Source organism: Monopterus albus, unplaced genomic scaffold (assembly GCF_001952655.1).
Source record: "Monopterus albus unplaced genomic scaffold, M_albus_1.0 scaffold38.1, whole genome shotgun sequence".
In the NCBI taxonomy this organism is placed as follows: Eukaryota; Metazoa; Chordata; class Actinopteri; order Synbranchiformes; family Synbranchidae; genus Monopterus; species Monopterus albus.
Window position 1 is genome coordinate 3,652,679 of NW_018127918.1, and position 22,880 is coordinate 3,675,558.

General features: G+C 39.0%; 1 protein-coding gene and 1 long non-coding RNA gene across 3 annotated transcripts in view; one reads left to right on the plus strand and one right to left on the minus strand.

The window, feature by feature from the left end:
• The window catches only part of cadm1a (cell adhesion molecule 1a), a 340,724-nt gene extending 325,726 nt beyond the window's left edge, over positions 1-14,998 (minus strand). The window contains exon 1 of one of the 2 annotated variants that reach the window (XM_020598433.1): positions 14,778-14,998. In XM_020598433.1, coding sequence (XP_020454089.1) covers positions 14,778-14,850 — 73 coding nt within the window. In that variant the 5' untranslated portion in view covers positions 14,851-14,998. The remainder of the gene's footprint in view (positions 1-14,777) is intronic. The other variant, XM_020598432.1, reaches the window with a different exon arrangement.
• Positions 13,735-14,765, plus strand: LOC109959232 (uncharacterized). The gene is made up of 3 exons (XR_002274807.1): positions 13,735-13,892; positions 14,316-14,500; positions 14,625-14,765. It is a non-coding gene; the product is annotated as an uncharacterized LOC109959232 (long non-coding RNA).
• Positions 14,999-22,880: the final 7,882 nt, after the last annotated feature.

Below are 22,880 nucleotides of genomic sequence, written 5' to 3' on the forward strand. Positions count from 1 at the left end.
GCAGGACACTAAAAGTTATGTAAAGTGTTTAGGAAATCTATATTAAATGAATACTAATTTCACAGACCAGTATACCTTATCCTGTATTCTATCCTTACATACTGATGCATTACAATTTAGAAAGCAATCTGGTAAGCCCACATAAAACAAAATGTAAGAGAAATTCTCAAAAATGAATACTAAAAATAATCTACTCGCATTTCTTGCATAAATGTCCAGATGACATCTGGCATTTCAAAACCTAAGAATGCAGCTCAGTTTAAATTATTAATACGATTCCACATGATTAATGGACAATATGTTACACTCCTACGGTACAGTACAGTACAGTACAGTACATGATATTATATTGGTTCAGCTAAGCGTTACAGTAAAGAGTAGCAGATCAAATCTTCAATTTTAGCTGTTTGGCGTCTTTGACATACAATCACAATGTACTGCCTTACTTCTAGTTGTAATTTTTCCAAATAATGATGCGACAAAATAAAAAGCAGACTGACGTGGCCGTCACACTCCGCCTTTGCCATCTTTGCTCTGGAATGACCCACCCTTGTCATCTTTCAGCACATTAGCGTGACAAAAGAGAAATGAGATTGAAGAGGCACCATCTGTGGATGGCAGAGGATGCAATGGATTGATTTTTACTGTCTAATGTGCTCTTTCACACTTTTAAAAAATATATTATTGTCAGACCACAGAATATTTTAACAAATCAAAAGCTATTGTCTATGTATTAAATTTCATGTAGAAGTCAAGTTAAGCTTTTTAATTTGCCATTTGTGCAGGTACAAGTACATAGGAATTCTTGCACGGTTCTCTCATTTGATTTTTAAAAAGGCACAGGATATAACATAACCAAAAATACAAAAGCAGTGAAAAATATATTAAAGCGGACAATCTATGAACAATAAGGCAGATATTTGTACAAGAGATGCAAACATTCTAAGATAAAGAAAAATAATTTTTTTAAAAGTGTTGCTGACCCCATATGAGGCAACATAATGTGAGAGAGAAAAGGCCACATTGCACTTTTAAAAGAATAATATATTTTGAAATATTTATTCTCCATACCCTGTACAATGGGTGATGAAAGAAACACATTGATACCGCCCTGAACATACACTACAAGATTATTTTAAAGTGGCCAAATACCAAGACATACATGTGCATGTCCACACACTGAAGTAAAACCCAATATAAAACTAATCAGAACCATTTCATTCAGCCCCAGTAAACAAATGTCATTTTAGCCTAACTATATTCACCAGGATGCACACCAGTAATCACATAACATGCTGCAGGTGCTCCTATGTAACTGGTGCTCCAGTTGATTGTTAACAGACTGCAAGTTATAGTGTTACTACTGCAGTAGTAGTTTGCTGCTTACTCGCCTCATGTAAAACAAAAAAACTGCTCACTGAGCCATCTGTTTCAAGCCCAGCTGCATCCATGTTGACACGAGGAAGAGGAGATGTGACGTTGCCCTGACAGCGTACAACTAACTTATAGGTTGCTCATATGAGGAAGGTGGGCAATGAGACTTACACCAACGTTAGAATAACTACAGGGAAACAAGGAAACAAGACAGCAAAGTCGATAAATAATGATGCAATGCTGCAAAAAAGAAAAAAAGCAAAAGCCTGTCAAGAAAGTTCATAACAATAAAACTTTGATTGTACAGTTCTTGCTCAAATTCTCCAACAATGGTATTAAATTCTTAGATATAAAAAAGCTGCTGAATTGTACGATGAAATTATGGCTTCTGGAATTTAAATAACTAGATTCCTCTAATTAATTGTTTACCAGCTTGTAGCTGACCAATGAGATTGAAGGCAAAATGAGGGCAATCATTATTGCAATCAGTAAAAGTCTTGAGAGTGACCTCCTTAAGACTTAAAGTATAAACTTAGCAGAAGGGCACATTCTTGCCTTACTTAATAGAAGCTATTGTCTCATATAAAAAAAAAAAATAAAAAAAAAAAACATGACCCCCTAGGTAAGGTGTAACAGTGTTCCATGGCTTTCAAGAAGCACTAATAGAACCCTCTAAGCTACAATTACAGGCCAATCACTCCAGTGTGGGAGGTAACAGTGTATGTAGAGCAAAGCACCGTCCTCTGCTAGTATTGTTCAACAGGTCAGAGTTGGCATGGAAGATGTACAGTGACAGGAACACATTTAGTGGCTATGTAGGTGGTGGTACTTCAAGTTAACCCATTGTCTCAGATTTCAGTTTGACAATTCACAAGCTTGGATCATGAACTGTAAGTCTGACACAGTCCACTCTTCTCATAGTTAATGACATTTACAAAATGTGAATTAAAAAAAAAGTGAGTGTGATTTTAGAATATGTAAATGAAACAGATTTGAAATCAGGGGCAGTTTGCATAAAGACTCCTAATAAAATTACTTCCTTTAGTTCTCCATTTAAATTACTCCAACCTGTCTTTACCAAATATCATGAAGTATATTCCTTAACATTTTCAGGCCTTTGTTGGTCAGTTTCCACTGCACACTGCTTTTCACAGGCATCTTCAGAATACTTATTGTTGTTGTGTTATACTCTGTAGCCTAACTGAAAAGACTAACAAAGTTTGCTAATGACAATATTCTTCATTTGAGGCAACACTTGCTGGCTTGTGCGGGATCTCGCACTGGAATTGGGGGGGGGGGGAGCAACTTTCTCATTAGTAACTTTTAGAAAGAGACAATCTGACAATCCCACCACTTCATTAGCCAGGCACATAGAAGTGAGAAAGTAGGCAGGATTTGAACGTGAGCTCTATTCTGCTTTCTACACAATACTAATTTGCTGTCATCTTTCGTGTGCACCACAGAGTGGGAAACTGTGACTTCATTTGAGAGAAGACTGAACATTGTCCCCATTTGTACAAGTCATGAATCTTTCCTCTCTCTTTGACAGGAGGCTTTTCACCCCTTCCCCATTGACTGTAGACAGATGGATATGCAATGTTGCATAATGGCCATGTAATGTTTTTAGTTAGGTTATGTCACTTCACCTAGTTCATAACAGCTATAATTGTCAATCTCTGCACCTGGCTGTAGCAGTTAAATATTTACCTTACCTTCTAAGTAAACATAATTTCATCACTAATCAATTATGAATGCAAAACAACCACACCATCGCAAGTAAACACTTCTAAAAAGGTCAGTGACCCATGCAGCGCATGGATTCAGAATGCAACTATTTTTCAACTTCACAGATGCTGCTATGTTGCAGGTATTGCATCATCATGACTGGTAACTCAAAGAAGAAATGTTAGGATAAGGCAAGATTCTCAGCAATCACCAATGTAGAGAGAATTAGATGATCCTTGCATGTCAGGTCAACTCTGTAATGCCAGCGAACCAATCAATACACAGTCTCAGGCCCACAGCTTCTCATCCTCAAAAAAATATTTTTATGCGGATTAACTGCTCCTTCTCCAATTTTCATTTTCACTTGAGAAGGTATTAATCTGACAGCCAAGTGAAGCCCAACAAATACTACACACTTCAAAGCAGCAGGAACCACTTTGGAAAACCGGCCAGGTTCAAACATTTCCTCTCATTTCTATTTTCAAATCAGACACATAACCTGCCGGTGGTGTTTTAAACAACTTTCCTTGAGGCCCAGAGTTGCTTAATTGATGCTCAACCTGAACATTGAACCTCATTTAAAGTTGAATCCACTGCTTAAGTCAAGTGTGTTATAGCTGGGGAAAGAAGTCAAGTCTAGAGTTGTTTTTAATACTCATAACAAAGATATACCACTATTACTCAAGTAGATATGCATCTGTCACTTTCACTTCTTTATTTTTTTGTTGTAATGTCTAATGTAAGCATTTTAGTGTCTGCATTAAAACAAAAAAAAGTCAAAAACAGGTTCACTTTAAGTCATTAATATAAAGAAAAGAGGTCCTATAATGGTGCTTTGCATTCTGCCCAAAACAGAGAGTGCCCCATCAACATGCACAACTTGTATAATCTTTGATAAAAGGTAATGGCATCACTTTACTGTTTGCTTATCAATCCCCAAAGCTTGATCGATAAAATACTATGGTCTTTTGCATCAAAAACTTTCTGTAGATCCAACAAAACCATAGCACATAACCTTCCTCCATCTACTTGTTTCACCTGTCCACAGATCTGAATCCATACAAAGGGTTATTCTTAGGAAAACAGTACATTTCTAGGAATATAACCTCCTACACAGAGCCGGATAGTGGAGCAGTAGAAGTACAAACATTACTTACCAAGTGCTGGGCTAAGGAAAAAAAAAAAATTCATTGCACAATCACAATACCTACACACAGTCCCAGTCCCAACACTTGGAATGGATGGAACCATGAGCTACCAAGAGTCCGAGGTTCCAAACGTTGTCAATGCATTAACATTTTGTAGCAGTAAGGCGTGCAGGCCCTTTGTTTTCTTTCACTTTGATGGACAGATTGGTATCTGTACCTCCCGTAGGACGTGACTTCTCCCCGAGTACTTGCTGGATGTTGGTTCTACAGAAAAACTGTTAGAAAATAAAACCAAAAGCCATACAAGTGAATGATGTTCTGCTATGAAACTCTGTTTTCATACACAAACAACTACATCCATCACTGGGTGTTTCTGTGGGGAGAACTGCACCACCAAAAATGCAGCTTTTAATTGTAAAATCTTGGAGATTTTGTTGTTGTTTTTAAAGTGATTTATTTAAGTATCCATAATCTTTGAGTGCTACTGCGCATCATCTTCAAGCAAAAAAATAAAATTGCACACACACACACACACACACACACACACACACACACAAAGGAAGGACATACACAGTGAACTGGGTTCAAAGTCTGTCAGATGAAATGATGGAAAGCGCAGTGTGGTTTCAGTTTTTCTTTTTTAATAAATCTGCAAAAATGTCAAAAATTCTGTGTTTTTCTGTCAATATAGGGTGCTGTGTGTACATTAATGAGGAAAAAATGAACTTAAATGATTTTAACATATGGCTGCAGTATAACAAAGAGTGAAAAATTTAAGGGGGTCTGAATACTTTCCGTACCCACTGTACATGTACAACCAATAGGACCCTGACAGTGCCACACATCCTTAGTCATCATGAATACATGTGCCACGTGACAATCCACACACAAACACAAGGTTACGGTTGTGAAACGGTCAGGGATAAAAATTACATTTCACACAGAAATTGAACAACAGTCTCCTGTGTTAGATGATGTATTTAAACCGACTTTGTTCATGTCATAATTACTACAGCCACTAGAGGCAACCCAAGTATAACACATTATCCCTGGTCATAAACAGCTGAGAACTTGATCAGAAGCTAGTCAACCAACAAAATCAACTGTTAAACTGCCACTGTTACTCATGGCTTTGGACAAGAAACTCTTATTACTCACTGCTACACCCAAAGGATCCTAGCACCACGCAGACCTTTATCACCACAGCCATCAGTCAATATGAACACTTAATATACCATATGTACCAATATTTTCATGTGTTATTTCTTAAGTTACTGTGGTAGATTTTTAAAAAGAATGTACTGTAATAGAAATTATTACAAACTATTCTGGTATAATGCAAAGCAGAGTGTACAACTGAAATTCAAAACAAGGAGGGGGTGTTAACTTGGATTACCTAGAAGAGTTAAAAAAACTCTATACATGAAACAGTTCAGCATTCAACCCTGATGAAGAAATATACCTATTATTTGACTTCTGAAAAACAAGCAAAAAAAAAAAAAAAAAAGGTAGATCACATTATGGCACTAAATGGAACTTCACAGTCTCATAATCTACAATTTCTGCACAAGGGAGGGCCCCATTGTTCTTTAGTAGGTAAGATTTTTCTCTGCAGCATCTAACTAGGACACAAAGAAAATGAGATGGTGCGTTATTGTGTAGCACTTGTCTGGCATCAGTGCAGAAAAGATCAGTCAAGACAGAGTTACAATAGATGAGACAAAGGACAGGAACTGAGCACAGTAGGGAGACGTGATCCGGTTCCATGGGAGACGGTGTAACAGCCTGAAGGGTCTCATCATGAGCAAATTCACTGAAATGTAATACAAGCTGGAGTGATATGTAAAATGAAAGATGGGAGAACCCAGATCACTCAAGCCTACTGTGCAGAGATGGCTAATGCATACCTGTATTGTATTCAGAAGGGCATTCATTTCCCCTCCGATGATTACAGCGGAACACCAGATGTATTGTTTATTTGGTTGAAAGCACAAATGATATGCATTGATTCCTTATTCATTCATTGTTGAACTCGGCATTGTATCCATGAACGCAGGCAAAATGGGCCCAATTACAGCAAGCAATGCCTCTCTGCAACTCCACAGCGGAGCAAGATGATGAAGGCCTCAAACTGGGAGGAAAGAAGCAATCAAAGGCCGTTGTTGTCTTTTGTAAATTCAAAACTGGAATGGAAAACATTTCTTGCTGTGACTGACAATAGTTCAACTGGGACTTCAGACTCAATATGTCAACCACATCCATATATTAGGGCTTCCACATTTTGCATGTTCTATTTTCTTTGACATGACCACGATTAGTTATAGCCACAGAGCTGTGTGAGACGGCTAAGAGCAGACAGGGCCGGGTCAGAGACTGGGTGAACGCTACTGTTCCACACACCAGTTCGGTAGGCGGAGGCAGCGCACCTGTAAGTTGGTTTGCCATTCAAAAGAAGGAGAAGACGACTGGGTCAGTATGTCAGTCAGGGGCACCAAAACCCAAAACAAATGGATTGTTCCGTGGGCCACACCCAAACCTCTCCAAAAAAATTTCGTCCAAATCATTCATTTTTGAGTTATGCTGTGAAGAAACAAAAATCAACAAACACTGGTAAAAACACAACCTCCTTGGCAGAGGTAGGTATTAAGACAGTCAGATTCAATTTGCTCTCTGATAACTTGCAATAGGCACCCGTCATCATTTTGACACTATGCCAATGACTAATAAAAACAATTTAAATTAAAGATATCAATTTTGGAAGCAAAAATAAACTGTTTTCAATGACATTATTTCCAGTCTCTTACCCTTTGTCATTTCTGTTTTAGCTGTGAAGGTACTACTAATGAAATTCAACATTTCCTGAAGATTCTTCATAAGAAAAGCTTATCAAAAGAGGGAGGGATTATGCCCACTGGGCTGATGGGAGACTTTTAATTTGAGTTTTATTGAAGGTACTTCACCAGCAATTCAAAATAGAAAAGTTGAAATTGTATTTCTGACAAAAAGAGGAACTCAGAACGTGCTTTCTAAATTCAACATTTAATCCGTTCCAAATTTTACTTGTGATCAAATACAGTACACGTCGGCGTGAGTGTGCGTCTGTGTGTGCGCTTTATCCCACTTGTCAGTGTTTGGTCAGGATATCTTCCATGTGTCAGATGCACATGGCAGATCCACCTGCCCGAGGCTGCTCTCTGATGTTGCCAGGGCTTCTCCTTGTGATCCACATTAAAAGGCCAGAGTTTGTCATTCCCCCCCATAAGACAGAGTGAAAACACTTTCCTTTGAAACTGGATTTTACTGTAGGTATTAGATTGCGTGTTTACGGTTCACAGCCAGTTGATGAGATCGGTTCAATAGTTGATGGCCTGATTGAAAAGAGCTATGGTTTGCCAATTATAACCCACCAATTTCATTTAATTAGATTAGATTTAAGTTTTTCAAAGTTAGCCCAGGTAATGCTTTTATATGGTTTTTGACGGTGTCAGACAGCAAGAATTTAATTGGAACCCAGCTGCTGCAGGGGCCACGCTTTCTAAATGATGCTAGACCCCATACAACACTCAGTACTGTTCTATAGTGCTGAACAACTAAAGAAGCTGCTAGCTAATAAGACTTTTTCGGACCAAAGAATGGTGCATTCTTGACTGGCCAAGTCCTGTGACTTCAGACCAACAAGTCATATGTGTCAGTTTTTGAAGACCTGACTAATGGGGAAAAGCCTTCAAAAGCAAAGAAGTGGGGAAGACAGCATTAGAGGCCAGCAGAGAACCCCTGGGGAAGATAGGTGTCTGACAATGTCTACTGAAATGTGATTATGATTATTTCAACCAGACAGAGCTGTCAGCAGGGTCGACTGTCTCTGTCTCAACTTTATTGTCTTGTCCTATCACACGTGCTTATATGTGTGACGTACTACAGCACAGCCAATCACCGTACATTTCTGACAAGTGGCAGCTGAGCTGCAGCGGTGCTGTAACACAGACACCAGAAAGAAAAGAGATGACATTTTATTTAAAAAGAAAGAAGTCAATCCTGCACAAAAATGACAGTTGCACTGACTTTATTTAGGTTCAAAATATCATTCCAGGCTCATTCCTCTGTGAATGACAGAAGTGAATGGAGGTAGAGGGATGTGTCTGAGACCAAGTGCTCAAGTCTTCTATGCATTTAACACAAATGACACCGGAACTGGAGACTGATCTGCAGTTTTATCAGAACAAAATGCAGCAGTTCTGTAGAGGAGACACTGGTTACCAGTAAATCAGTGTCTGTAGGATAATATTAAAATATTTACCCACTAATGATAAATATGAGATTTCAGTCCTCCATAGCTGTTCCAGGGCAACTGGCCCCATACTGCATGACACTGTGCAACAAACCTACTAACCCAACTAATCCTCTAACCACGAAAAGCCAAGTCAAATTAAAATATACTTGAGGAATAAATGCAGGTCAAAAGAATAACTTAGCACTGGGTCTCTATAAACTAAAATCAATGCTCACTAACAAAACAGTGGAGGCTGAGATGAGATGTCCTGATGTTTAGTCTCTCGTTTGGGTAAAGCTCCAAAAACTGCTTTCAACTCCACCTCACCAGTTTGTAACCCAGGTTTTTAGCCATAAATCTGAATGGACACTGTATAACTGTTTTCACAGTCTGACTAGCACTAACAAATAGACATCTTTATATGTGACTAAACTCTAAATAGAAAGTAAAGCCTTTCATGAATTAAGTGACAAAGTGCTGTGTACATAACATGTTTTTCCACTTTAATTCCTGAGTAACTGCACCATAGCCCTGTAAATCCTCAGCTCTCTGGAGGCTCCTTCTCCCACCTTTTTTGGATTTCCTAAACTACTCATTTTTTCAGTACAGAGTAGTGAGAGGACTCAGACGAACAAGATTCCTGCAAGTGATGTGCAGAAAATACTTGCGTTGACCTCAGTAGAATTTTGTGCATCGACAGTATGTAAATATGACCCTAAATATTCAAAGGCCAGTTGAATTTGACTCAGTTCACTTGTTTCATAGCCAGATTGTCAAACTGTACAGCACAGTCTAATTTGATACCTTGGCCAGTAGGCTGCTTTCAGAATGGCAGATTGCTGCCCACGCCCACCACCACAACCCCACTCCCCTCCCTCCTCCTCCTCCTCCTCCTGCAACCACTCAAGGGATTTGGAAACAGAGGGCGCTTACTTGACATCCCATCAGTTGGCGGCTCAATAACAAGTAGGCCATAAAAACCTTTTTTCTCTCTTTGATTACACTAAGTGCACAGAGGCCAGATGTGACCCAGCCCAGTCAGCTGCTGGTTTGCCAGCTGGGGAAGCTGTTGGGGTGTGCAGATGAAGAACAAGTCCATTTCTGCACCTGTTTCCCCATCACCAGGGCTGCTACCAGCTTGACTCCGAGCCAAGCCGCACTGCACGAGGATTCAGCTGCATCAGATACAGGTTTTCTTTGTAACTGAAGCTGCCTGCAGTCAGTGTTTTGTCTCCAATTAAAAACCCTGCAACCATATCAACACCAATAGTGTGTTAATATCCATACTGTGCATATCTCTGTGTATCTGATACAACAAGAACTGGTGATGCAATGCTTTTTGTCACAATACACATTAAGTAAACTATTAAACAAAGACATACTTTAAATCACTGAACAAGATGAGAAAATTGCTGTGTGATTTAAGGTAGATATGAGCATCTCAATTTCTTTAAATTATATTTTGACATTTTTTTAGTTCCGTCTGCAGCACATTTCTTTCAGTAATCAATACCAAAATGGTACGTTTAATGCTTCTTACACTGGGGAATAAAAGCATTTCCTCAAAAGCCTCTTTTGTCATTTAAGAAAAACAGCAATGCAATAACTTTTTCTGAACAAAGCAGTCTCAACTACTGTAATGATTCTGAATTAAAGTCAGATGTTTTTTATTAGAAAATGTACTAAATGTTCTAAATTTTAGGCTCATTAACATATGAACACTTCTTATGCAGCATTGACAAGGATCATCCACTTAATGCTACAGGCATCTATGAAAAGGTAGGTATTGACTAGCTGCATGCACACACACAATATAAAATAAAGCACTGGATGAATATGGTAAGTATAATCAATGTGTAATAGTTTCATTGCATATTATACTACCACAAGCAGTATGTATTCCTTGGGGTAAATAGAACTTCCTGAAAACCAACTACTGAACACATTTTATACGAGAACCAATGATTCTCTTGTGAGGAGCACAGCAGGCATAAAGGTGGCAAGGGACAAGCAGGCACCGAGGAGATCAAGTCTTAAACAAGCCGTCACATGGAGAGGCTGGCTTAAACAATCACATCTGAGATTCACTGTACATTCAAAACAAATAAAAGTAACTGGTAAGCCTAAATGTTCGCAAATGAAACTCTTTTCTAGAGCACTATCATGCTGGAGATTTCCCATGAAATCCCATCAAATTACTTTTCTCTGATTAAGTGATATCACATAATAATATCCCGGAAATTGGTTGAGTTCAGAATAATCCTTCATCCAATAATCACATTGAGACAGCAAAACGGAGTTCGTGCAGCCTTCAATAATAATCAGTGATGTACAAGTAAAGGACAGTAAACTGCAAACCATAATCACTTAACCAACAGAAAATGAACTGTTTTCAGTTATGCATTCATTTAGGCTTTCAATGAATACTAAAAAAAAGACATCCTTTTGTTAAGATACATAACATGCTGCATCTTGTTGTACAAAGGGTGTGACAACAATCCAGGAGGAGACAACATGCTAAGGTACTACAAAGTGTCCCTTTACAAAGTAAAAACCTCCAAAGGGATCTACATACTTATGTCCACTGTCAGAAGAAAGCATGACTAATATTCATCTAGGCAACATGCTCTTATCCACTGCAACACTGAGAAGAAACAGTCAGTATCTAAGACTAAGGTAATGTTTAAGTCAGTTATATAAAATACCTACATTTTGGTCTATCGTTTCATAAAGACTTGTTAACATTCATGTTTCCTTCCTTCACACACACACACACACACACACACACACACACACACACACACTGCTCTCACCTGGGGGGTGGGCATTCCAGAGAACATAATTTATCTATAAACTCTTGAGTTAACCAGCCATCATCAGTGAAGCTCCAGTCTCACGATTCACCAAAGGCAACAGGTAAATAAACAAGGAGCGTACAGTAACTTCCATTTTAAGAAATATCAACTTGTGAATGAGCACAAGTTAGAGAAGAGTCACAAAGTTAACACTAGTACAGTTCTGCAGTGTAGTCACAGACATGAATTTCCTTTATGAATGGTCGAGCTGTTATCCTAATGTCGCATACAACACATCAATTGGCAGCAAACGATAAATTCAAACAAATGAGACTGTAGTTCAGCATGTTGTGAATTTAAACATAGTAACAAAAATGCTGTTAAAACAAGGTGAGAAAGGTCTATGTGCAGCCTATATGCACAAACACACTTTTAAAGTACATGTAGGCTAGTACATCTTCTACAGTCTTTTCATCTGCACTACAAGCATCCGCTCAAAACCATTAAAATAATCTCCAAGACCGTGATATGATAACAGTGCAACTAATAACTACATGAGTGACTCTGACTGACTGACTAAGGGGTGTTTCTAGAAACCAGGTTTCCCCTCAGAGCTGTACCTCAACCTACTTTCTGCACTGAACAATTACACATTACACAACTTCACGAAAATGACAACACAGACGCTTCAGGGGTTTCACAGGTTACCTAACCACAGCATCAAGTTTCAGCAAGCTGGTGGTCACAGTGTGCTGTGTTAGCACTTTTAGTATCACCTGTAATGTGCCACACCTCAGGTGTTCCAAGTGTCTAGTATGCAGTACAACTGAACTTGGTATTGGAATTGCATAGGATGACCGTATGACGCATATTTAATAACATTCCACCATGTATAAATTACAACAATGTATAAAATATACAGGCATTTCTAGTTGCAACTGGCCTGATTGATTAGCGCTGATTTCAGTCAGTACTGGGTGTACGATTATTCTTCCATTACAAAACACTGCTTTTCTTAATAGTAAACAGAAAAGCACCTCCAACACTTAAACAGCCTACAGTAAACAAAATCTAATTGTAATGTATAAGTCTATAAATCAAGAATTCATTACAGGCCGTGAAATCAGACAGGGCATCTAAATACAAATATTACTGTCACAATCTATTGCAAGTTTAATTATTTGTAGTAGTCCACTTTATGACTGTAATCATACTATTATATGATTGTGTGCAAACTTAAGATACAAAAAAAGTCATTTAATACATTAATGTATGTGCTTATAGTACTCACTTCAAGCCCTTAATCTTCAAATAAAGAATCCCATCACAAAAGTCAGTTGCTCTTTATCTGAATATTCACACAGAAGGTGAAGTATTATGAACATGGTTTTAGAATTATGCCTAGCAAATTCTTGCTTCTTGTCTGAGTCAGTTAAAAAGACCTAAACATTCTGCATGTATACACCAATGACTGACAAAACATATAACATAACATATGAGCATATGTGAGCCAAAACTGAACTTATAGTAGGGTGAAATTCATTAATACTGCCTTATCTCCTGCCTGCAATTTTACCCCGATAGCAGCAACTTCTGTTTATTTGTGATGAGGGGGAAAACATCCTGCAACGCTAAGCACAATGGGGGTAAATAATTCATATGTTTTGTGCAAGTGTGCCCTGAGCTTTGTTTGAAATCAGTGAAGCCATTTCCATGAAGGTAAAGCACCACTGCCCAGTCCTCAAAAAACAACAGAGCTTTGTTTAGTTTGTTGTGCTTTACTGGCTGCTTTTCTGGCTCCTGGCATACAAACATTTATCACTGTGCATCCATTTTAATGCATATGCATTGTCATGGACAGAGCCTGGTGGATAATCCACTGTGTGACAAATGATATCAGCCTCTCTGTCATTCCCACCACTAGAAGACTCCAGCATAAGGAAGGTTTAGATTGTGAAGAGCCGCTTTGCACTAATGATTTGTAACAGCCGTGGCTATAGGTAAATACAACCACAACAACAGGTTAAAGCTGCAAAACAACTAAGTAAATTCACAATAAAACCACAGTTTGACCAGTTATATAATTGTTACCTAGGCTGTTTTAACGCCAGTTTATGACAGCGTGTGCATGCTGTTGCCTCGACTGTTTCTACATCTTTATTTTATCAATGCGCACAGATAAATAACCCCAAACCAAGTGAGCATTTCTCGGTAGTTCAAGACAAAACGCAGAACCAATAGGCAAGAAAATGTTGACTTCATACCGACATGTAACGCAACACTTTGAGTGTGTGTGGTCCGCAACTCAGGAACATCACCTAACATCGCCAGCTGTTTTAAAGCCAACTGCGTAAAAAGCCGTGTCGCAGTTTGCACCCTCACCAGCTTTATCTGTAACATATCCGCTTCTTGGAAGCATCTGACACGGATTACTACACTCTCAACAGAGCTTTGATGTTTCACGATGCTACTGAAAATCCAGTCACGATATTTACGAGAAACACAGCCCGGAGCGCAGTTGGAAACTCGAGCAAATTAATCTTCTCTTGTTTACCAGCAAAGCTACACACGCATTTGAAGGTAATCTAAGACACACTGTGGGCTACTCTGAGATGCTTTCCATTTCGGCTCACATCCAGTACACCGAGCCGCACTTGTTTCATTGGAATTCCAACTTTTTAAACGGGCTCGCCCGTCGTTTCAGTCGCCTCACAATGAAATCCAGCAGGATGATCGATGGTGCACGAATTCCAAAAAACTTAGATTAAATTGCAAACATCTGCTTATTCCTAAACTATTCCTGCGCCGAATTTGTATACGGACACCGTATTATTAATAGATCTAAAGTTGGGCTCTACTCTGTATGAATCATGAACTTAAAATCATCCAGTTAAATTAGCATGGTTCTGAATAGAGTTTGCTGTAGCGTCTCCTCCAACCGCGCGCTGTGGAGGTTGCTGCATTTTCCACTTAAACGCTGCGCTGTTTTTTTGTGATTTACAGGCTCCGTCTTCAACAGCATTCAACAAAAGTAACCAAGCTAGCAGACTGACCAAACAAACAGCCATTCCAAATGCCAAGCGCAGTTCTCTATGCCTATGGAGCGAAGAAAGACCGGATTGTTTTTGCACAACAGAAGTGGCCACGTTTAAGTTGCCAGCTGTAAAGCAGCAAAGCAATTTATAATGGTGAGCTGACAAAAGTGATGTAGTCTTGGATTCCTAGGCAGTGTGTGTGTAACGCCTCTTTGTGTACATGGCAGACACATAAATCTGTTCTTTCTCTTCTGTATTTCAACTTTCTTACACACAGCAACATCATATATCCACATACTCTAACCTCGCCGCGCACGTTCAAACCTTGGCCAGCACGCTGATAAAATCACACTCCTTCAGCTACAGTACATACATGGAAATCTGGGAGGAAAGTATGTATTCCATTTAGACGTCAAAGGAAAAGTCCTACCTTTCTGGAGAGCCGCTTGAAACATGAATAAAAAGAGAATAGTCGCGAGAGAGTCGCTGACAACGTGCGCCATGTTGGACACCTGCTTCAGTATGGAAGAGAGAAGCGGCTTCACCTATAGCCACAGTACAACGGGACTCAGTTAATGAGATGCAGAGGGAGGGCTGTTACCATATTCCTTTAATTTGCAGTTTTGATACATCGTTTCACTTATAATGAATTTCTTGTATTACACAACTCTTTGAATTTAATTAGAAAAAAAAACTTGGCGAGGTTCTCAGTGTTCTTAAGGCTCTGTCGTGAGTAGGGAGGGTATTATTATTGTGTTGGTGGATGGATAATGGTACCGGCTCTTTCATGCTCCGCCCTCTGTTGAACTGAACAGATTTGCTATAGTTTAATCTTTTTCAAACAGGGCCAGTCATAGTATGTTTGTGGCCTAAAAGGTCTCACCTTCTCAGGCTGTGGATAGGGCCGCATACTGAATCCGACCCGAGCCTGAGCAGCTGTGTTTGTAAACTGTTTTCCCCCTTATCATTAAATGAAGGGGGCATTTGAGCACTTCAGCTGCCTATCTTAGTTTGACTTGTCCAAACCCGAACATAATTTTTAAATTTCTGTCTAAACCTGGCCTGAACCCTCAGTTACGAACAAGTCCCACCAGATTTGGTTCGGGTACCAACACTGTAACTCTGTTTATTCTTTACTTGCATTTCCTTGAGTCCAGTCAAGAGAGGATCAAGCAGTGGGCTGGTCTGGTATAGCAGAAAGAAGGCAGGACCAATGTCTCCTTCAGGACAGCCAACCCAGAGAGTTGATCAGGTGCTAACCTCATTCATGCTGAAAGAAAATCAGTATTAGTACCATTTCTTAATTTGTTGTCTGTCCCAACTGCACTTTCCTACTAAACAGTGCTTTAAATGAAAAAGTTTGCCCCAGCATTATGTTTTTTAAGTACAGTATGTCCTAAGCATTCAGCTTGGTAAAAAACAACAAGGCAGAACTTAGCAACAAGTTACATATTCTTAAAAACTAAGTTTATAGGTCATTAATTTCCCATAGGGCAAAAATGCTTTTTATTTGTTGTTTGTATTCACTGCAGAAGGTTGGCATTATGAAATGTAATGGTGCTACCAAGCTGGGTGAAAAACACTTGGCACCTTTAATCCTAAGTTTTTCAAGCTGATATAGGGCAACCAGACATATCGTGATTGATTCAAGATAAAGCGCTTCAGGATGTCAGTAGGCCATTTCAGATTGCTGAAAACATTACAGCCATACATCAAAAAGTGGAGGACCATTTACAGCAGATAAGGGTAGGCAAACACACACACACAATCACACACACACACACATGCAGGTACAATACAAATACAAAAAAAGGATCAGAAGTTATTGAGATGCTGAAATTATAATTAGCAATTGTGCTTTAAATAAGATATTGAAAGGTTATTGGAAAACTCAAAAACAAATTGAAAGCTTTGGTTATAGAATATGTAGAAAGCTGGAAAAGACTGAAGTGATTCAGATGTGACATAAAAACATGCATTATTATTATTATCATTATCACAAATGGCATTTTATTACTTTTACTACTACTTTGGGCAATTTTTGGACATCTCAGCCTGCTTAAATTCATATGTAATGTTATATAACATAAACTTCAAATACAGATGACAGAGACTATATCTAAATGCCTGTCTTTTGTGTTGTAAACAGGCATGAGTTGGAAGCAGATCAGCTGGTAAAATAGGAGCTTGGAATCTAGACTCAAGTGCCTCTTCAGCACAATGGTACAGCATAGCACCGATCTTATCCTCACTCATATACAAGACCCTGAGATATCTGAACTCCTTCACTTGAGATAGTGACCTACTCCCAACATGAAGAAAGCAATTCAACATTTTCTGGCAAAGTACCATAGCCTCAGACCTGGAGAAACTGGCTCTTGTCCCCAGTACTTTATATTAGGTTGCAGGCTGCCACAGTGTGTACTGTAGGTCACAGCCTGATGATGCACATAGAACCACATCATCCTGAGCCCTCCATGCTGGACATTCGCTCTTCCTTGGCTGCACCTAAATAGTCTGTCCTTGGAAGTCGCAAACAAAATTGGTGACACCACATAATCCTAGCAGAATCTGACCCAGAATCCTGAATTGCCAAAATACCAGCCACAAGATCCCCTGGGGACATGATCGTAAGCCTTCCCCAAGCCCATAAAACACAAGCAGCCCGGATGGGCCCATTTCCATTACCCTTCCAGTATCCTTGCAAGTCTGAAGCACCATAGTGTAACTGTTCCACTACCAGGATGTAAACAGCATCTTTCCTCCTGAAACTTAAGACACAATTAGCTACAGTCCAGTCTCCAAGATTTTCTGGGAAGGCTGACTAGTGTTATATCCTGTGACTTGGAGCTTCTGGCCACCTTTAAAAAAAAAAAAAAAAAAAAAATACAGAAGTTGCAGGTTTGATACCTGTCCGCTATCTGCTGGGAGTTCCATAAACCAACTAAATCTATAAAGAGTCCATTTTATAGCTTGACAGTTTCCTTCCTTACTGGTGTGCACCATCAGGTTCTTTGGTTGCAGCCACAGTAGACATCAGCAGCCTTCTGCCCACAACTCCCAGCAGCCATCTCAGCAATAAAGACTTTGAACATGGCCTACTTAGATTCCATGCCTCCACAGTGTGACCACAGGTAACATATGCACATTATGGCATAGTGCAGTGAAGGAATTACCTATCACATGTTAATATGATAATATGATGAAAATTATGACAACAAATGTTCCTTTACTAAGTTTAATTGCCACATTCCACAGTTTAGGCTTAGCTGATTGGTCCCAGAAAGAATTAAAGGGTCAGTGGGTAAGAGACCAAGCATTTCACTGTCCCCTACCCCTCTGGTGTGCACGAACAAGCTCCTTGTGCTGATTGACTGTAACCACCCAACCTATATCACTTTGTATTTCATGCTAGGACTGTATTCAAACACATTAGGTAGTCTGAGCACACACACCAGATGGACAGCAAGAAGAATGTGAGGGAAATTGTTGCTGAATTAGATTTTTTTTAAAGTGTAATGAATTGGATTCCTTTACTAAAGTAGTAACTCTATCCACGTTTCTGTAACCATTAACATTCTCTATTTATGTCCACTTTTTCTTTTGAGGATAAAGGTTTGCTTTGCCCTTTTTGGCCATGTTAACAGTGTGGTTTCAAGTGCTGCGACGTCAGTTGTTCAAGTCCAAAAAGGTTCAGAGTAGAAGAGTAGGATAGCTACAATGTTAGAAAGGCTTCATTAAATATTAGGAGTTTGTGTTGAAAAACAAAAACAAAAACAACCAAACAAACCAAGAAAAAAACAAAACGATACCCCGCTGATAGTCAACTCTGTGGTCATCTGAACCAACAGCAGCCTGCTCGCTGTGTGTCTCAGACACAAGATGGCCTGTCTGTGGAAGTTTGCAGCGGGGAAGAAATTTCAGATGGAACTGTTTGCCAATCCAGGCCACTGGACTTGGGCTGATGACTGATAAGCCACAGCATGTGCAGTTTAGGCTCAAACAGCGTGCTGGTTGAAACCCCACAGGTTGGATTTGCACAAGCTGCTCCCCAGCACACATTCATCTGCTTAGCACCAGCTCAAACGCCCTATGAGAAACTCAGCATCTTTACTGCCTTCACTCATTTTGAATGTTGCTCTTTTAGTGTTTATGCTCCACAAACTGAAAATGACAGTTACAAACATTTTCCAAAACATCCACCAAATTCCTTGCTTAGTTTTTTTTTTTTTTACTCTACAAATACAGAAATGACAGGATTATTATGCTTAAAACAGCCAATACTGTATATTACAGAGAGCCCTTGAGTTATCAGGCAAGAAACATATATAACAAATATCACAGCAACCTGGCAAGTAGATGTCTAGATACAATATCTTGCTCTGTATAAAACTGACTAACATCATGACATGTCCAACTGATTGACCAACATTGCCATCTATTGGCTCCGCTGCTCACAGGGCAAGAAGGAAGAAACCTTGAGCAAATAAAGAAGAATCCTAAGTTTAATTCTACATGGAAGGTTGAGTGCATAGTACATGCCAGAACAAAAGTGTCAAATGGACAGTGGCAGTGACATTAAGGCATATGACACATGGTGTTGTGGAAGGTTCACCAGCAGCATAATCCTGATCCAGTACCAAGTAGCAATGTTACATCAGGCCAGTGTCTGACCGAGGTCAAAGATAAACAGTCACACATACAGTACACCCAGGTCAAAGAGACTCCATGCTAAATGCACACTTACACAGTCAGCAGGGAAACTGAGTGTGATGGTGCAGTACCAAGGAAAATAGACTGTAGCACTGGGTTCTCTCTGGCCTGTTTCTGTATCAACACTGTGTAGGCTGCGGTGGGAGTAGAGTCTGCTGCTGGCAAGCTAGACAAGGCTAATGTCGGTCATGTGACAACGAGAATAGATAGGCTATGAGTTTCAATTTGAAGGTTTCCACAGTCAGTGCTTCCTTTATCATAAGATGGTGGGTGATTCCAGAGAAGGAAAACACTCTGCTGCCTGCAAATTTCTTGATTCTATGGACGGTAAGGTAACCACTGTCCCATGATCTAAGGCCAAGAGGGACCACGGTACATGATGGATGATCATAGTGGATAAATCATATGATGTGAGACCACCATTATTTAACCAGCACACAAGTGAGATGTGGGTTAAACTGAAATCCATAACAGGGAACAGTAATATTTGTGATAATATTCTGACAGCAGCATTTTATATAAATTAAAGGTTGCCTTTTAATGAAAGAAAAACTAAACTCAGAACAGTTAAGTGTGATCACTTATTCAGTCTTTTACTCATGCAATTCAAATATAATCAAACCTGTTTTATATCACCCTCATCCTTGGCCTTGCTCATTGTCATGATTGTAGCATTTTCTAAATTGAGACCATAGAAATAAAAGGGCTTTTGCACTAACAAAGACTGTGTCATTTGTATATGCAAATGTGTTAATTACTGAGCAAAATAAGAACAGTTCATGTGTGGGGTGGTGAATAAGAATCTGGGCAAGAGGGGGATGAAATTAGGGTCAAGTTGAAGAGGATGAACAGCGGTCTGAATGGAGGTCGATGATAGGCACAGGCCAGGAGCTGTTACAGAAGGGAAGTGAAGGTCAGAGGCCGAGGTTAAGGGAAACTTCTTGATGAGCCTTCATAGCTTCATCATCCCCCTTGTGATGTATTGAAAGAGAAAGTGGCAAAGAAGCAGAGAAAAGGTATGGCGTGAAGGGCTGAGTAAGTGAGACAAAATGGGGTGGGGGGGTGGGGGGCTCAGCTTACAGTCCATAAAGTGGCACAGGAAAGTGAATCAAGGTGAGATGTTGTCATCATTCACAACTTTTTCTCCACTGGTCCTCCTTTATTTGTGTAGCTGCAATGCAGCCCTAGTGTTCAGTGTTTCAAAATGATATTTTTACTGGTCTATTTTCACAGACAACTGTATTATCTTCAAAGCTAGAGTCAATTCCTGAACAGATCTTTATACAGTTTTCAGCAGAACTATGTGTGCTTTTTTTGATAATATTGCAAGTTGGCACCGTTTCAGTGTAGTTTTGAAAGAAAACAACAACAAAGCTTGCACAGCGGACTCTAATCACACACATTTCTGTCCCAGTTACTGTATTTTTGAAAAGCTGATGCTGCAGCTGTACGTTTTGTGTATGCAAGCTGAAACACAGATGCCTGTGGTCTGTGTTTAGTCTGACAGGGAACAGGTATTTGTGTACATTTAGGTAAGTGACATATTGCAGCACATCTAATTTGAGTCAACTGTGAGACAGCCTGATAGAAAGAAAGAAGGAAGTGTTTCAGTGCAAAATATATAAAAAAAAAATTGTTGCTAAAAAAATATGAACAAATACTTAACATTAAAACAGTTTTTAAAAAGTTAATATGTTTCACTAATGCCAACCGCACGTTTGAATTTTGATAAGTGTCATAATATTGCAGTATGAAATTGATCCAATCAGAGGAAAGAAGCGGAGAGAGAAGAGAGAATGGACTTTTGGTGCTGTGGTAAAGCTCCAGGATACATTTATAATCCTGTAAAATGAGATTTTTTTGCTCATTTTTTGAAAGTGATTTACTGTATGCTCTCATTAGATCTAAGTTCTCTAGATAAAATCCACTGTTATGACTACAACTTCAGTGACTGAATGCATGATTCAGGTGTCTTTCTCAAGAAAGAAGGAGTATTGTGTTGTCAACAGTTACAGCCTACAATTAAAGAAAGGTACCAAGTCAACTAAGTTAGTCCTGTTTTAAAAGAATAAACCTTATTATAGGGTTTGAATTAGCTGAACATATTTTGTTTTGCTTTATGCAGCTGCATTCTGTCCCATGACACTAGCATACTAAAAATTACAGCCTCGCTTTGAACCTTCTAATGCCGTCTTATCCAATAGCTGTGGATTATACAGTTCATTGACATTCTCTCCAGTTGATTACGATTTCCTATTCAGGGCTTTGATGCAGACCAGACTTAAAAATTCTGTTTGTGAACCGTCCATACCTTTGGTCTGTTGAGAGCTTGGCAGGATTGGAGTCTGACAAGCCAAGCACTAGTCACCTCCCCCTGAAAAGAGCCAGGGGTAGTATGAGGTTCATGGTGTTCAAAGCACCACCACTCTCCACCTTCATCATTATGTGGGAGGATGACAGTGTACCTGCTGGTATGAATGTAATCATATCTTCAGTAGCAGCCTGATATAGACTATAGCTAACACACTCAAACTGCAGGGGAGGTGTGCTCATCTGCACAAGATATCTTTATAATTGTTAACAGTGAGCAAGGCAAAGTATTTCCAGAGGCAGGAGCACGTGGACATCATATATAAACCTCTGGGGTACTTGGAGGTACAAGGTGTTATGCATTAAATGGACAATTACAGTAGAATCTTACAAAATTCAGTAGACAGTACGTAACGGCACAACTCGTTTATATTTCACCTCTACAAACACAGTGGAAAGTCTAGACCTAGAGTAAATATCCCACCAAGCAACAACAGCAACATACTGAGGAACAAATCAACAAACAAATCCAAATAGAAAATGTCAAAAACATACAGTCAAAAAATAGACTCTTCACCATCAAATGTACACATAATACCACAATGAGTAGGCAATAAAACCCATCAACTCGTGAAGGAATAATAAGATGATGTGTGTGTGTGTGTGTGCCATATATATACAGTCTACATTATAAGTATTCATATGAGTTAACCAAACCAAATTTGAGTTGAATATGAGGCCCAGCGAGTTGTTTTGTTTTTTAAAATTCATTTTTATCCCATCACTTTGTTTAAATCAGGGTGATGTGTGTGTTTTTCATGGAAATTTCACAGTATTTCAAGAAATTGCATGCATGTACTCTTGGGAAAAGGGTAAAAAGGGCACTGTTCTTCCCAAAATTGACAGAGGTTTAGCAGTACATTGCTTTGAAAATGAGCTTTTCAGATAATTTCGGTGTAGATGTTTAAACTTTTGTGAAGGCTTACACAGTAGTCTAGGGAAAAGTATAATGATTTCAGATGATGATGAGTTTATTACATAAAACAGATTTTTTCTTCATAGGATGATTTTTTCAGTCATTTGTTTTTCAGTAAGTCAACATATAAAATCATAAACTAATCAAGCTTAATTATATTTTTAAGTTCTCTGACATACTACTAGGAAGAATCATTTAGCTTTGGTTCGTTTCCCCCACCTCAGTGCACAATAAACAGACCTGCAGGTAAAAATAAATAAAGCAGAAGAGGCTGAATTGTGAAAGCAGAGAATAATGCCTTTATTTCCCTATTTAATCCTCTTATCTGAAATTGATTTTTTATTTTTGTTTTATGATGGAAAAAGATTAGTGACCTGTTATTTTTATAAAACAAAAAGGTGATTTTTTTGCAGTAACAGATCATTAACCTTAAATTGCCCATTATGATGTATCAGTAATGGTTATCTAGAGAACAGGAGTCAACAGTATTATGCTGCCAGACACGAGTATTTGTGTAGCTGCTCTGAGCTGATA